Source organism: Desmodus rotundus, chromosome 4 (genome assembly GCF_022682495.2).
Source record: "Desmodus rotundus isolate HL8 chromosome 4, HLdesRot8A.1, whole genome shotgun sequence".
Taxonomy (NCBI): domain Eukaryota; kingdom Metazoa; phylum Chordata; class Mammalia; order Chiroptera; family Phyllostomidae; genus Desmodus; species Desmodus rotundus.
This window is the reverse complement of record NC_071390.1, coordinates 106655611-106670180: the sequence shown is the minus strand read 5'-3', so window position 1 is coordinate 106670180 and position 14570 is coordinate 106655611. Positions and strand designations below refer to the sequence as shown.

Below are 14570 nucleotides of genomic sequence, written 5' to 3'. Positions count from 1 at the left end.
TACACTGATACAGATGGGTTTTTAGAACATTAACCTAGCAAGGGAAGCCTGTACAACAAGGGGCCTGCCCTCTAGAAGATAATTCCATTTTGGGGAGGTCCCCCTTTGTATTTAATTTTTTGAAGAACTTTCAAATCAAATTGTTTTGCAAAGTGACTACGCTATATTAAACCACACCCAAAATGTGTGAGAGCTCCAAATTGTCTTAATCTTTAGGACAGTCAAGTCCTCACAGATCTAATTTTTGGTTTATAATTATAGCCATCCTGGTGGATTTGAAGTCGTCTTGATTTACGTATACCCAGTGATTAGTTCTGTCGAGCATTGTTTCGTGTGCTTATTGGCCACTGTGTATCTTCTTTGGAATAATGTTTATGCAGATTTCTGATCCATTTTTTAATTGGGTTATGTGGCTTTTTATTCTAAAATTGGGTTATAATATATCATTTTTATATTGTGTCCTCACCACCCAAAGTTTAGTCTCTTCTCATCACCATTTTTGACCCCATTTACCCTTTTCATCCTTGCTTCCACCCACCTTCCCCTCTGGTAACCCTCACACTGTTATCTGTGTGTATAAGTTTGTTCCTTTGCTGTTTTCTGTTTTATATCTCACATGTGAGTGAAATCTTGTGGTTCTTGTCCTTTTCCATCTGACATACTTTGCTTAGCAATATACGCTCGGAGATCCATCCATGTCACAAATGGCAATATTCCATCTTTTCCTGTGGCTGAGTAGTGTTCCATTGTACGTATGGACCACATCTTCTTTACCCAGTCAACCACAGAAGGGCACTTTGGTCGTTTCCATGCCTTGGCTATTGTGAATAATGCTGCAGTGAACATAGAGGTGCATATATCCTTATGAATAAATGTTTTCACGTTTTTCAGGTAGGTTCCCAGAAGAGGGCTTGCTCATACGGTAGCTCTGTTCTTAAATTTTTGAGCAATCTCCAAAACTTTTCCTTGTAGCTCTACCAGTTTACATTTCTTCCAACAGTGCACAAAGGTTCCCTTTTCTCCACATTGTTCTAACACTTGTTATTCCTTGTCTTATTGCTGATAGCCGTTCTGCAATATGAGGTATCACCTCATTGTGCTTTTGATTTGTATTTCCTTTATAGCTAGTGAAGTTGACCATCTTTTCATATGTCTGTTGGCTATTTGTCTTCTTGGGAAAAGTGTCTGATCAGGTCCTCCGCCCGTTTTTTAATTGGATTATTTGGGTTTCTTGTGTGTGTAATTGTGGAGTTGTATTATTGTATGGAGTTCTTTATATATTTTGGGTATTAGGCCTATATTGAAGGTTCGCAAATATCTTCTCCTGTTTGGTTGGATACATTTTTGATTCATTGATGATTTCCTGATGTACAGAAGCTTTTTAGTTTGATTTAGTCTCATTCTTTTATTTTTGCTTTTCCTTCCCTTGCCTTGGGGTCAAGTTCATAAAATCCACTCTGAGACCAAGGTGCATAAGTTTAGTATCTATGTTTTCTTCTATGTATTTTATTGTTTCAGGTCTTATATTTAGGTCTTTAATCCATTTTGAGTTAATTTTTGTGTATGGTGTCACATAGCAGTCTAGTTTCATTCTTTTGCATGTGGCGGTCCAGTTTTCCCATCACCATTTATTGAAGAGGCTTTTCTTTCTCCATTGTTATGTGTTTGGCTCCTTGGTCAAAAATTAGTTGCCCGTATACATGTGGGTTTATTTCTGGGCTCTCAATTCTGTTCCACTGGGCTGTATGACTATTTTCTGCCCATATCATATTGTTTTGATTATTGCAGCTTTGTAGTAGAAAACATTTATTTCTCTTCAATGTCTTCATTTTTAATATTTCTTTAGGAAAGGATTTGAAGATGATCGAATTGAAGCATTACTTCATAAAATTGAAATACAAATGAAGCATCAGTCTGTCAGCTTTGGACTCACCCTGACATCTGTGTGTAATTTCTCAGCCATCTTTTTTCTTTTTTTGGTTACCTTTGGAATTAGTGGTTCTTAAAAATAGAGGGTGGGGCAAAAGTAGGTTTACAGTTATGAGTACATGTACACAGAGTTTATACTTAATTATTAGTTACTGTATTATCTTCCATATGAACAACTGTAAACCTACTTTTGCCCCACCCTGTACCTTGAAAGTTTTGTTGTTTTGTATCAGATGCAAATTTACTTTTAATTTAGTTTTATAATGTTTTGTCTTTCTACTAGGTTGCTTAATTGGCTTTTCGGTATCTTACATCTATATGTGAATTAGATTTACACAGAACACTTTAAATGGGTAGGGACTTACAACTGTTGGTCTGTTGGTAATTATATGTTCTAAAAGTAATTTTTAAACCTGTGCTTTTTTAATATTTTTAGGAACAAAAAAGTTTAAAAAGAGTTTAGTTTTTCTTCTTTGTAATCAGAGAATGACTTAATTTTAATTACGGTTAGTCATCTGTGGTATTTTTAAGCGTAGAAACAGGTTTTAATGAAATGCCGTGCTGTTGGTGCTCAGTGAGCCGATGTGGAGGGCGCCATCTAATGTGCTCTGTGGGTGTAAAACCCTCTGTCGCAGTACATAGCTTCCTGCTGGAATCACGACGGGGACCCTGTGGAGCTCCTGAAGCTGGGCAGTCAGGTGGCTCAGTTCAGGCAGTGCCTTAAGGAAAATCCACAGTTTTTGCAAGAAAAAGTAAAACAATATTTTAAGGTAAGAAAATCGGAGAAGTTATGTCTCTAATTTTGAAGTTTAATTTTATAATAAGAGGAACATTAGGAATATAATCTATGTTATGTGAATCAATTTGTGTTAATGAATAGGTGACATAATTTCAGACGAGATCGGGTGCATTCAGGGTGGTATGGCCATAGACAAGGTGACATAATTTCTTAATTATTAATTAAAAATGTAAGTGCTCACATTAACTTAAACATTTGGTTTTCCAGATTCAGATGTGAGTTGGGTTTATTTCATGACTATATGCGTGTAATTTTTTATGTATGAGTATTCATGTGTGTGTGTATTAATAAAATATCTATGTATATTTTTGTTCTGTTTTGTTAATAGAACATGTAGAATATAAGAACAAGTGTCCTACATGTGTGAATATTCTGGTTATTTTTATAAGGATATTTTGATGCTTGTTCCTTGTTTCTGTAGATTTCTGGGCACTTGTACTTGGTGTATGTTCCCTGGTAGATAGTCGTCAATATGGTAGAACTTCTAATGAGACCTTGACCATGGCGGGGGGCGGGGGGGTGGGGGTGGTAGGACTGCTCTCTGTTGCGAAAGGTAACTGTTGTACCCGATGCTGTTGTTTTGGACATTGGGCATGATTTGATCACTTGAACCATGATCTCTCCGAGTTATTGTAAGCTATTTTGCATTAAATTTGTGTTATACTAGTAACGCTCCCACCTCTCTGTAGTATTATACATGAACATTTTGCGTGGGAGTGTTTTTAGTTGTGAAATAAGCAAGGGCAGCACATTAAGTCACCTAACAAGTTTATGTTAGTCTGCATCTGTTTTGTCCTCATAATTTGTAATATACTGAGTAAAAATTCAGCCTTTGAAAGATTAATAGTATAGTGAGGACTAGATAAAAATTAAGTTGTCTTCTGTATTGTCTTCAATTTAGAGTGAAGTCAAAAATTTATATTAAAAAGTACTGTTTCCTTGAACAACTAAGGTATAAAGAAAATGTTGAGTATTGATACATTTATGGTTACAACACCATAATAATTGTGCTAATAGTAATAACAGCATGTATGAATTACACAGTTTCTGCATAGCAAGTACGATTGTAAGCATTTTATCTGCCTCAATTGCTTTCTGCAAGACCTTTGGGACGAGTTCTGTTGTCACACTGTTTGAAGTGGAAGGTGGGTCTCAGGACCAAGAGCACACAGGCAGAGAGAGGGTGGCCATTGCGTCAGGCTTTAGTAACATCTTGTAATTTGGCTTTTTTGTTGTCATTGTTGCAGAATAATCAGCATAAGTTGACTTTGTCAATGAAACCAGATGACAAGTATTCTGAGAAACAAGCCCAAATGGAAAATGAAAAACTGAGGCAGAAGGTCAGCTCTCTTTCCCCAGAGGACAAGCAGCAGATCTTTGACAAAGGTCAGGCACTCAGTTTTGGTCCCAGTCATTCCCTAGCCTTTGCACAGCCCCGGTGAACTTCTTACTGAGGAAGTAGTTTCAGGAAAGTCTTATTTCAATCAACAGGTATTTGTTGGGTACCTGCCCAGTTCTGTGTTGGGTATAATGGGTTCAGCCCCAATAGGATGGACCCTGTTCTCAGAAAATTCGCCCTGTACTTGGGCAGGAAAGGCAGGAGTAGTGGAAATGAGGCAGCTTTAGAAGGTATGTTCACCTGCCCAATTTTAAAAGTACTTCTATTTATCAGGTGCTGTACTGGGCCACTAACGTGTGTGTTGTGTTGTGCTGTGTGGTAAACTGCCCCCGAGCACTGTGCACACTGTGAGCTGTGAGATAAGAAGAGGCAAGTCTTGTCTCAGTGCTGGGAGGGGCGGGAGCCATGGTGAAGCCACACTCGTCTGTGGTGCAGACGCAGTGAAGACAGAAAGCTGTAGGATTTCTTACAGCAGTGAACATAAACTGACTCTAAAGCCCAGTAGTCCTACTCCTGTTGACCCAGGAGAAATGAAAGCGTATGTCCGTACAGAACGGGAGACAGCTCACATCTCCACCAGCATGCTGTGTCCACAAAATGAAATACTCCTCGGCCATAAAGAGGAACAAAATATGGATGCATCCATTGTTGATGAATCTCAAAAGCCTTTGCTAAGGGAAGTTGGCCAGGCCCAAAGAACTCCTACTGAGTGAGTCCATTTATGTGAAACCCTACAAATGGCAAAGGGACAGTGGCAGAAGGCAGGTGGGGCCTGGATGGGGACAGGGAGTAGCCTGCAGAGAGCCAAGAGGGGACTTCCTGGGTGTCGGAAATATTCTATATCGTGATGTGGTGGTTCTATTACTTTATACATTTGTCAAAACTCACTGAACTATATCTTCGAAGTTGTGAATTTCAACATATGACAATTATGTATTAGTAAAGTCTTGTTAAAATATACAGGTAATATACACACAAATATACCCCCTTCCATTTTGGTCAAGCTCGGTTTGAGGTGATTTAATCTAGCAAAGGCAAAATTAGTGCCAACATGCAGCCTATTATTCTTTGTCTCTGAACTCTTTAGACATACTGTTACTTTAGATCTGCCCGTAAATTTAACATGCTAATTGAATTATAAACACAAGCTTTTGCTGTGTGAGTACTAGTTGACACATTCATCTCTCATTTTCCTGGTTTTTTGTCTTTTAATCGAAGTATTTGACACACTGATTTGGGGGTACACACAGTGATTTGCTGTACGTGTGTGTGGTGCTGCTCCCCACGGTAAGTCTAGTCAGCATCTGCCACCACACATGCAGCTTTTCTCTTGTGGTGAGAAATTTGAAGATTTCCTCTCTCAGTAACTTTAAAACGTGCAATATGTTATTTTTTTTTATCCTCACCCAAGGACATGTTTATTGATTTTAGAGAGAGGGGAAGGGAGGGAGAAGGAGAGGGAGAGAAACCTCAATGTGAGTGAGAGACATCGATTAGCAGCTTCTCAAACACGCCCCGACCAGGGACCAAACCCACAACCTAGGCGTGTGCCCTGACCAGGAATCGGACCCAAAACCTTTTGGTGTACGGGTCGGTGCTCCCACCAAGTGAGCCCCACTGGCCAGGGCTGCCATGTAGTAGTATTAACTGCAGTCGCCACGCCTCACATCCCCAGGACTGACTGACTTTGTGTACCCTCGCCCCCTTCACTCATATGTTCCACCTTCCACCCCTACCTCTGACAACCGCCGATCTGTTCTCTGTGTCTCTGAGTTTGATTTTCTTCTGTTTCTGTATTTTGATTCCATAGACAAGTGAGATCATATGGTATTTGTTGTTCTCTCACTTCACTTAGAATGATGCCCTCAGTTCATTCACGTTTTCACTAATGACAAGGGTTTCTTTTTCTTTTTATGGGTGGATGATATTCCGTTCAGTATTATACTACATTTTCATTAATAACTTAAAAATTTTTTTAAATTTACTTTTCAGTTACAGCTGACATTCGGTAATATGTTAGTTCCAGGTGTTCCTCACAGTGGTTAGACACTTATCTGCCTTTCAAAGTGACCCCCGATGAGCCAGGCACCCACTGGCCACCATGCATGGTTCGCACAGTCTCACCGACTGCATTCCCTGCGCTGCACTGCACGTCTCAGTGACCATTTTTATCACTGGCAGTTGGTGCTTCTTCAGCCCTTTCACCTTCTTCTTCCAGCCCCTCAACCTGCCTTCCATCAGGTGACAATCAGACTTTCTCTGGATCTATGAGTTTGTTTATTTTGTTCATTTGTTTTGCTTTTTTTAGATGCATATATAAGTGAAATGTGGTTTAGTCTCTGACTTATTTCACTTAGCATAATATCCCCTAGGTCCATTCATGTTGTCACAAATGGCACATTCCATCCTTTATGGCCATGTAATACTCCATTGTATATATGTACCGCATCTTTATCCATCCATCCATTGGTGGACACTGAGGCTGTCTCCATGTCTTGGCTGTTGTGAATAATGCTGCCACGAACACCAGGGTGCATACATATTTTCACATTAGTGTTTTTATTTTCTTCAAATGCATATCCAGAAGTGGAATTACTGGGTCATGTGATAGTTTTGTTTTTAATTTTGGAGGAACCTCCGTACTGTTTTCCACAGCAGCTGCACCAGTTTACAATCGCATCCACAGTGCACGAGACACCCTCACCCCTGTTTTCTGGGCTTCTTTGATAGCAGCCATCCTAATGGGTGTGGTGAGGTATCTCACTGTGGTTTGATTTGCAGTTCCCCAGTGATTGGTGACCTTGTGCGTCTTTTCACGTCTCTGATGGGCCATCCGTGTGTCCTCTGGAAAAGTGTCTGTCCAGTGCTCTGGCCGCTTTTTAATTGTGTTTTTTGGTTTTTTGTTCTTGAGTTACATGAATTCTTTCTATACTTTGGATGTAAAATCCAGCCGTTTGTCTTCTGAATATCTACCCAGAGAAAGTGAAAACACTGGTTTGTAAAGACGTGTGCACCCCGTGTTGACTGCAGCATTATTTACCACAGCGGGGTCCGGAAACAACCGGCTTCCTTTCTTAGCTGAAGCCATTTGTAGCGGAGACACTTCCACACCTGGGCCACAGGGCACATGCTCCCTTGGAGGTGTATGCTATTTTAAGGAAACAGTTACTCCAGTCTACACCCATATGTGAATAAATGGAGGCCCATATTACAAAAGTGTGGTTTTATTTTACAGATCACTGCAGAGGTTGTTAAGTAGGACACAGCGCTAGTGCATTTAGTGGCTGTTTCATCTCATTAAGTCTTACATGTGTACTCCAGTGTGAGGAATCAAAGTCCAATCTACAGATAAGCACCCAGGGAAAATGGGAGTGGGAAATTATCTAATTAATTAAAAACTCTAAATAACCGAACTTAGAGTTTTTGGGGTGTCTGTGTATAACATATTAAGTACTGTGAAGGGAGTTCACCTGATGAGGGGATGCCAGAGGTTACTCTGCATTCAGAAAGGAGCAGCAGCTATTTCAGAGAACTAGGGAGGTGGGCCCTTGAACTGTTGCCAGGACTGGACTGGCAAAGAGGCAAGAGACCTCGGCTTTTTCAGCCCAAAGGCACAGAATTAGAGAACGTCTGAGGGGCAAGGGGTTCGGAGACCTGGTTCATTGGGGTGGGTGACAACCAGGTGAGGAGGGCCTTGAATGTCCAGGAGGATTGAGTGTAAGGTGCATGGAGCCCTGTCCCCCGTGTGCCATGGGACGAGCTGGGGATGGAGCCCCAGAGGGAGGTGTGGGCCAGCCCTGAAACCCAGCTCCGCCTGAGGAGCCAGTGACCCTGAAACTGGCTCTAAGGGAACTCCAGGGAGACAGACACTAGGGGGTGAGTTATCTTGTGAAATGATGCATGCAGTTGTGTGTTTGAATTGTGCGGTCTGTTCACACATACACTACTCAGCTCTGCCCTTGGCCACCCACGATGCCGTTTGGGTCCTTCCCCTGATGGTTGGGTGGTTCTGTGCAGACTGCGGGAAAGAGAGCCTCTCCTGTCTGATCAGATCAGTGCAAGAGCAGGCCCAGAACATGTTTTTAAGCATGTTTCTAATTTGGGCAAGGTTTGTGATGGTACATTTTGCTAAGGTTAGTGATATAAGAATGAAGTACAAACATTACTGAATTTCAATCCAGCAGCAAATAGTTTGAAAGCTCTAAAATTGAGTTTTATCAGTCTGTCTAGTATAAAACCTGGGAGGCTGGAACCCACCTGAGCAAAGTCCTGCGCCCGCCCGCACAGCTGAGAGTGAGGAGTAGGGAAGAGCCACCTGCTGAGCAGTGTGCTCCTGCTCCTGTGTCTGTTTACCTGGGATGGGAGTGCTCACGGCCCCAGCACTGGGTGCCACTGAGTGACAGAGGAGATGAATTATGTAACACCTTCCAGTTATTATCATCCTAATGTTCACCCCGCCCCTTTTTTCCCCAGGTTTGGAATTACAGACTCAGCAAAGCAAAGCTCAGGATGCGTCTTGTCTGCCGGCGTTAAAGGTGTCGGACATTGAGCCCAGAATTCCATTCACTGAGCTCACGGTGGCCCTGGCAGGTCAGTGTGAGCTCTGGCAGGCGTAGGGCCTGGGCCCCTGGGTCAAGTCGCAGGAATAGACTTGGGTGTGCTTGTTTGTCATAAAGCATGGGAGCACCCCTGTAACTTCCTAGCTCTGCTCTTGGTGTGTCTTTATTGGTGTCACCACTCAGTGACAACGGACTTCTCTACTCAGGAGGGGCCTGTCCTTTCTTCCCAGTGGGTGTGGCAGGCTCTTTCACCCCTGCTTCTGGCGTCAGGAGTCCGAGTGGTGCCTTAGTTCCTTTGCTGTGTTAGGGCACTGTGCTAGGGATGTAAAACTAGAACGCAGTACGTCCCCTTGGGGGATTTGGGACCGTGGGAGCTCACAGACACCGTGTGGCAGGAGCTTCATGGTGGCATCAGGGTCCTTGGGAGGCAGGTGTTCGGGAGGGTGAGTGGCATTGGAGTGGGTGAAGAGGGCTGCAGGAATGGCAGAATCCAGTCTGAGGAGAGGTTTGGGGTGCACGGAGGCCAGCCGGAACCGACTTGACTGCCAGGCAGCGATAAAACCTGAGGCACAGTGTTTCTGTCTCCTAACTGTTCAGACAGCCCGGGCACTTCAGTATTGAGGACCGTTTAAATTTGTACCATAATAAAAGTACAATGGGGAATGTGTCTAATTACAGCAAATGAGTAGCATTTCTTTACTAATATAAATCTTAAACCTTCAACCTTGAAAAGCATTACCATTTTTAAAATATTAAACAATGGTCACATGACTAAAATTGTACTGGTAGAAAAATGAAAGTTAAATGCCTCTGTCGGTGCAGATGGAGACGTCCCCGTCCAGTACTGCGCCCAGCCCACCAACGGCATGGTCTACTTCAAAGCCTTCTCCAGCCTGAACGCCCTGCCCGAGGAGCTGCGGCCCTACGTGCCACTCTTCTGCAGCGTCCTCACCAAGTAAGACACGTGATGCACCGTTCTGCACTCACTCGTATGTGTTATTGGTGGATGTCCTCTGTGTGTTATCTATTTTGTTTTAATGCCTCTATAATCACTTGTCAGTGAATCATTTTTACAAAATCCATAGCATTGTTACAGTGTATAAAGGCCACTATATTTATATTTTCTTGCTAAAATACAGTACATTAAATATTTATAAACCTTGGGTATAAATAGTAAGTTCTTTATGGTTGTGACAAGAATGATGGCTTTGCATCAGAAAATTTAAGTAATTAAATCCGACACGTGGGCCTGGGGTAGCCTTGAGAGACCATGTCGTGTGCCCTCATCCTCCGAGCTGGTTTTGTGATTCCGTCATCCTGGGTGAGCAGATTCGAGAGTGCAGGTGGGGCATGAGCACTGTGGCATGCCTCTGTCCCGTGTCCCTGTTCCTCTGCGGGGTTTTGGAGCCCGAGGGTGACAGGCTGAGTGGGGGTGATTGGAGCTGTCAGCTGCGTTTCCTTCCGGTACTCCCGGAACATGGACGGAGGGAAGCCACTGCAGCGAATGCGAACGGGCTGGGCCCCATGTCCCCTGCATGCGGATCCAGGTGCTGGGGGAGCTGCCCCGCCCTGCTGAGTGTCAGATCACATGAGAAATGCCTTTGACCTTGCAGAGTTCTCTGCCTTTTTAAATGTGGTTCCCACTGCTTGTGTTTTTGCGGCTGGGGTCATTTTAGAAAACTCTCAGTGTCACCTTGGGTTAAATTACTTCTCCCATTAGGAGCAGCAGTGAGAATGTTTCTACCAAAAGGAATATCAGCGTTGAGATGACCAGCTTTTCTTAAAAATGCAAAAAGGCTTAGTTTTTAGATTTTTACCCCCAACACTACCAAATATTTGACCAAATAGATTGTGTCTGATGTTTTGGAAGAACAGAGTAGGGAAGACACATAAAACATTTGAAAGCCTAGCACTGGGGGAGAAGTTTACTGTCAGTGCTGGACAGCGGTGCCTACTTGTTTCGGCAGACTAGCCCCTGGTTTCTCCTGGCGAGAGGGCCGGTGATGACGTGGCCCGCAGTGTGTGTGTGAGGTGGAAGAGGTTTGGGTAGGCTGTGTGCTTCTTGACTGAGTTAAGCTCGTAATTCAGGATGATGGGGCAGAGGTCGCGTTTCTGACTTGGGGGCTCTCTCTGCTGTTCACAGGCTGGGGTGCGGAGCCCTCGACTACAGGGAGCAGGCTCAGCAGATAGAACTGAAAACGGGTGGGATGACCGCGTCTCCCCACGTGCTCCCTGACGACTCGCATCTGGACACCTACGAACAGGTAGCGTTTGTTTCTCCATCACAGGGTGCTTATAGTTTGGTTTCTCTGGTGTCTTATTTTTTTCTTTTAGATTATATCATAATTAATTTTTTCTCTTTTCTTTCCTGATTTAGGGTGTGCTTTTTTCATCTTTCTGCCTCGATAGAAACCTACCAGACATGATGCACCTGTGGAGTGAGATATTTAACAGGTAACTTGATTTGCAGAGATGTTAGTCCTGGGGGCATATCACAGATCTGGTCTGAAGTCTGCTCAAGGCAGGAGGCTTCAGTCTCTGCTGGGTTGATTTCAGAGCCTAATTTTAATTACAACTCCTATAGACTTGTAAAATTTCTACAGATGTGTACATCGTCTGTCTAAAAACTTGATACATTCTCCATGTTATTGAAGAGGGCCTGATGAGGCTCCAGGAACTTAGTACACTTCCCTTCGTCTGCAGCCCGTGCTTTGAAGAAGAAGAACACTTCAGAGTGTTGGTTAAGATGTCCGCTCAAGAGCTGTCCAACGGAGTCCCAGACTCAGGGCACCTCTACGCATCCATCAGAGCGAGCAGGACGCTGACGCCCGCGGGAGACCTTCAGGAGACCTTCAGTGGGATGGACCAGGTGACAGGCTAAGGGGATATTGGTTATTCTGGGTTAGCCAGATCTGGCAGAGTTGCTAATTTCTCTGGCACTAAATTGTTTATCTCAGAATAGCTAACTCTAACTGACCAGATTTCATGGGGAACTACCCTCCTCCTCTTTCTTCCCCCAGTGCCACCCTCCCCAAGGCAGGCAGGTGCCTCTCACACGCTAGCACAGAGAGTCATGGTTCCCATCATCTGGGGTGTCTGGTTTCCAGGCTGGGAAGGAGTGTCGGGTCCCCACTCCACCCCAGGGGCTCCCTGCTCCCCCTGGGCTGTCTGGCTCCATGTGTTGGTCCCTTTGCTTTAGGTGAGGCTGATGAAGAGAATCGCAGAAATGACAGACATCAGACCCATCCTGAGAAAGCTCCCCCGCATCAAGAAGTATTTGTTAAACTGCGACAGTATGAGGTAGGGGTTCGTGGGTTGTTTCTGAGCGCAGACCTTACAGTCTGCCCCGTTTCGTTACATGCAGCGTGGGGATGCTCTTCTCGTGCAGTTGTGTCTCCTACACTGCAGGCTTAACCGCAGTTCAGGAGGAACGCTTCGTGCAGGGTACAGAATTGATTGTAGACTTCAGATCTTCTAATTAAGAAATCGTTTCATGTAGGGAAAAAGGAATAGTACTTTAAGTTTAATAAATGTTGAGGGAGGTGGAGGAGAAGGCAAGCTAATCTCCTCCTAGAACTGTGAGGTAGATTGACTGCAAATATTGAGGTGTTGCTCCTGAAAGGGAACAGCAAACTTCTGTAAAGGAGCCGTCAGTGAGGCCCAGCACAGGTTAGCTTGCTGAAGACCAGAGTGAAAAAGGAAAGTTCCTGTAAGAATAATTATCATATGATAGTTTGGGGAAAACACCTAGCAGCTCAACCATTCACATAGAGTTGGCCTGACCACCTCAAGTTTGTGAGCGTGAGCAGAGTGTAAAAATGATTGACGGCTGTGTCATCAGTGACCTGTATTCAGATAGCTTGTAGCTCTCGGTGGAGAATTGTGGCCCTACCTTGCCCGTCAGTTTCTAGGAATCACTGGCAGTTTCCCCCGGACCACCTGGGTGGCAGGAGGGGAGCCCTGTGGTTGGAGCTGGGCCTTGACCCAGGAAGGACCGACTGCCAGTTTCAGGCCGGCACTGCACGCGGACCCATAGTGTCTTAGGCTTCTCAGCCACTGCAGCCTCCTGTTTCCTCCTCCGCAAAACACTGCTTTGCAGATGCAGGTTTATGGCAAAGAAGGGAAGAATAAATGCAGTGCAGTTGGTATAGAGGCTGGAGTGGCACTTAATATTCATTTAACTGAAATAAAGTTGGAATTTAGGACCAAAAAAAGAAAAATGCACTGTCAGTTTACTGTTTAATTCAAGTAACTGTTATAGTATTATCTGTGATTCTGTAGAATTTGGATGACTTCTATAAAAACATTTTTTATTTTGGGTGACAACTTATAATTTCCTACTTTAATGAGCAGTTTTCATCTTCAGACTGCTGATTTCTCTGCTAGATGGGACTTGCAGTTCTCGGTCTATGACCGTAAGTCTGAAGGTATTGGCAGACACCTTCTCTGTGCATCTATATAAGAATAAAATTTAGGGTCAGAAACTGTCTTTTTGTCCTGACAGCTATTGATTAGCTGTAGCCCACTGAAAGGTAGGACAGACTTTCTGGTAACTGGAAACCACTGTGGTGAAGTATTGGCTGTGTTATTGCCATATTTAGCCACTGTTTCTTTTTAATATTTTTGAGCATTACTTTATACAAAAACAGTACATTATCCCCTTTTTATTTTGTTATTTATACAAGATGTAGCAAGGGTATTCTGTGCATGTGTGATTTTTTTCATCAGATGTGCAGTGAACGCGACCCCGCAGCAGCTGTTTCTGACAGAACGAGCCGTGGGAGACTTCCTGAGAAGCCTTGGGCGAAGTAAGAAGGAGCGGAAGCCCGTGCGCCCACACGTGGTGGAGGTGAGAGCCCACCCAGGGAGGGGCGGCCCCAGACTGTCCTGTGTGCGGGTGCCATGTCCCCATCTCTGACAAGGAGACCAGGTGGGGGGTTCAGCCCAGCCCCTCACCGACCCAAGCGGAAGTGAATTCAAACCCTGTAGTTTGGACTTTGATCTGTGCTCCTACTGTTACTGGAACCTGCAGGGCAGGTCTCCTGATGAGGAAGGACACGGGGGGCTGGGACACAATCTTGTCATAACAGCCCAAAACAGTGACCTGAGGAGGTGGGTCTCCCTGCTGTCGGGGAGGCTTTCACCTGACTCAGTAACACATGGTATGTTTCTAGAATAATCACATCTAGTAAGTTCTAGTCAATTTGATTAACTTACAAAGTGGTTTAATTTACCTCATCAAGATCAGTAGAGAAGCCTACTTCCCTGGTAGCAGGTCAGCAATTTGCACATTCTATGGAGGACTGACTTCTGCTCTGCCCTTCGTGGTGTCCATGCATCCCTTAGCCCTGACTGGACCACCTGTGACGGGGCAACCGAGTGGAAGGGGCGTGGTGCCTGGGCTCCCAGGCCATCTGAGAACCCATAAGGAGACTCTGTGTGTAGTTAAATCATTGTTACTTAAAACACTTAAGCAGTTGTATCCTAACACTTATTAGTTCTATGAATTTTCTGGAATGTATCTTCTTAGTTGTTTCAACGGAGTTTGGGATTTTTCTCATTTCTCTCGGAAACATTTTCAGAAACCTATACCTAGCGGACCTGGGGGAAGCCCACACGTTAGTGGCTCCCAAGTCATCAGGAAGCTGATCACGGTAAGCTACTAACACAGCCCCTGTCCTTTCAGAACCAGTCGTTCTCAGCTAGACTGTGACCTACTGAGTCACTGGTGGCCTGTCCTAGATTGTCAGTCAGCTGCCTCGCTCTGCCAAAGTGCAGGACCAAGGGTTCCTGTCGCTCGTCCTAGTGCCCATGAAGACCGTTGTCCCTCACGTGGTCTCTTCAGTGTGCCTCAGTTTTAATGTAACTGCCGAATCAGTATTGA

The 14570-nt window shown here is 44.2% G+C and overlaps 1 protein-coding gene across 2 annotated transcripts in view; it reads left to right on the top strand.

The window, feature by feature from the left end:
• The window catches only part of PITRM1 (pitrilysin metallopeptidase 1), a 32636-nt gene that overhangs the window by 14350 nt on the left and 3716 nt on the right, over positions 1–14570 (top strand). For both annotated transcript variants that reach the window (XM_024580729.3, XM_045186785.3), the window contains exons 12-22: positions 1847–1943; positions 2565–2699; positions 3976–4114; positions 8601–8717; positions 9509–9641; positions 10830–10950; positions 11064–11140; positions 11390–11555; positions 11886–11986; positions 13415–13535; positions 14269–14340. In XM_024580729.3, coding sequence (XP_024436497.2) covers positions 1847–1943; positions 2565–2699; positions 3976–4114; positions 8601–8717; positions 9509–9641; positions 10830–10950; positions 11064–11140; positions 11390–11555; positions 11886–11986; positions 13415–13535; positions 14269–14340 — 1279 coding nt within the window. The remainder of the gene's footprint in view (positions 1–1846; positions 1944–2564; positions 2700–3975; positions 4115–8600; positions 8718–9508; positions 9642–10829; positions 10951–11063; positions 11141–11389; positions 11556–11885; positions 11987–13414; positions 13536–14268; positions 14341–14570) is intronic.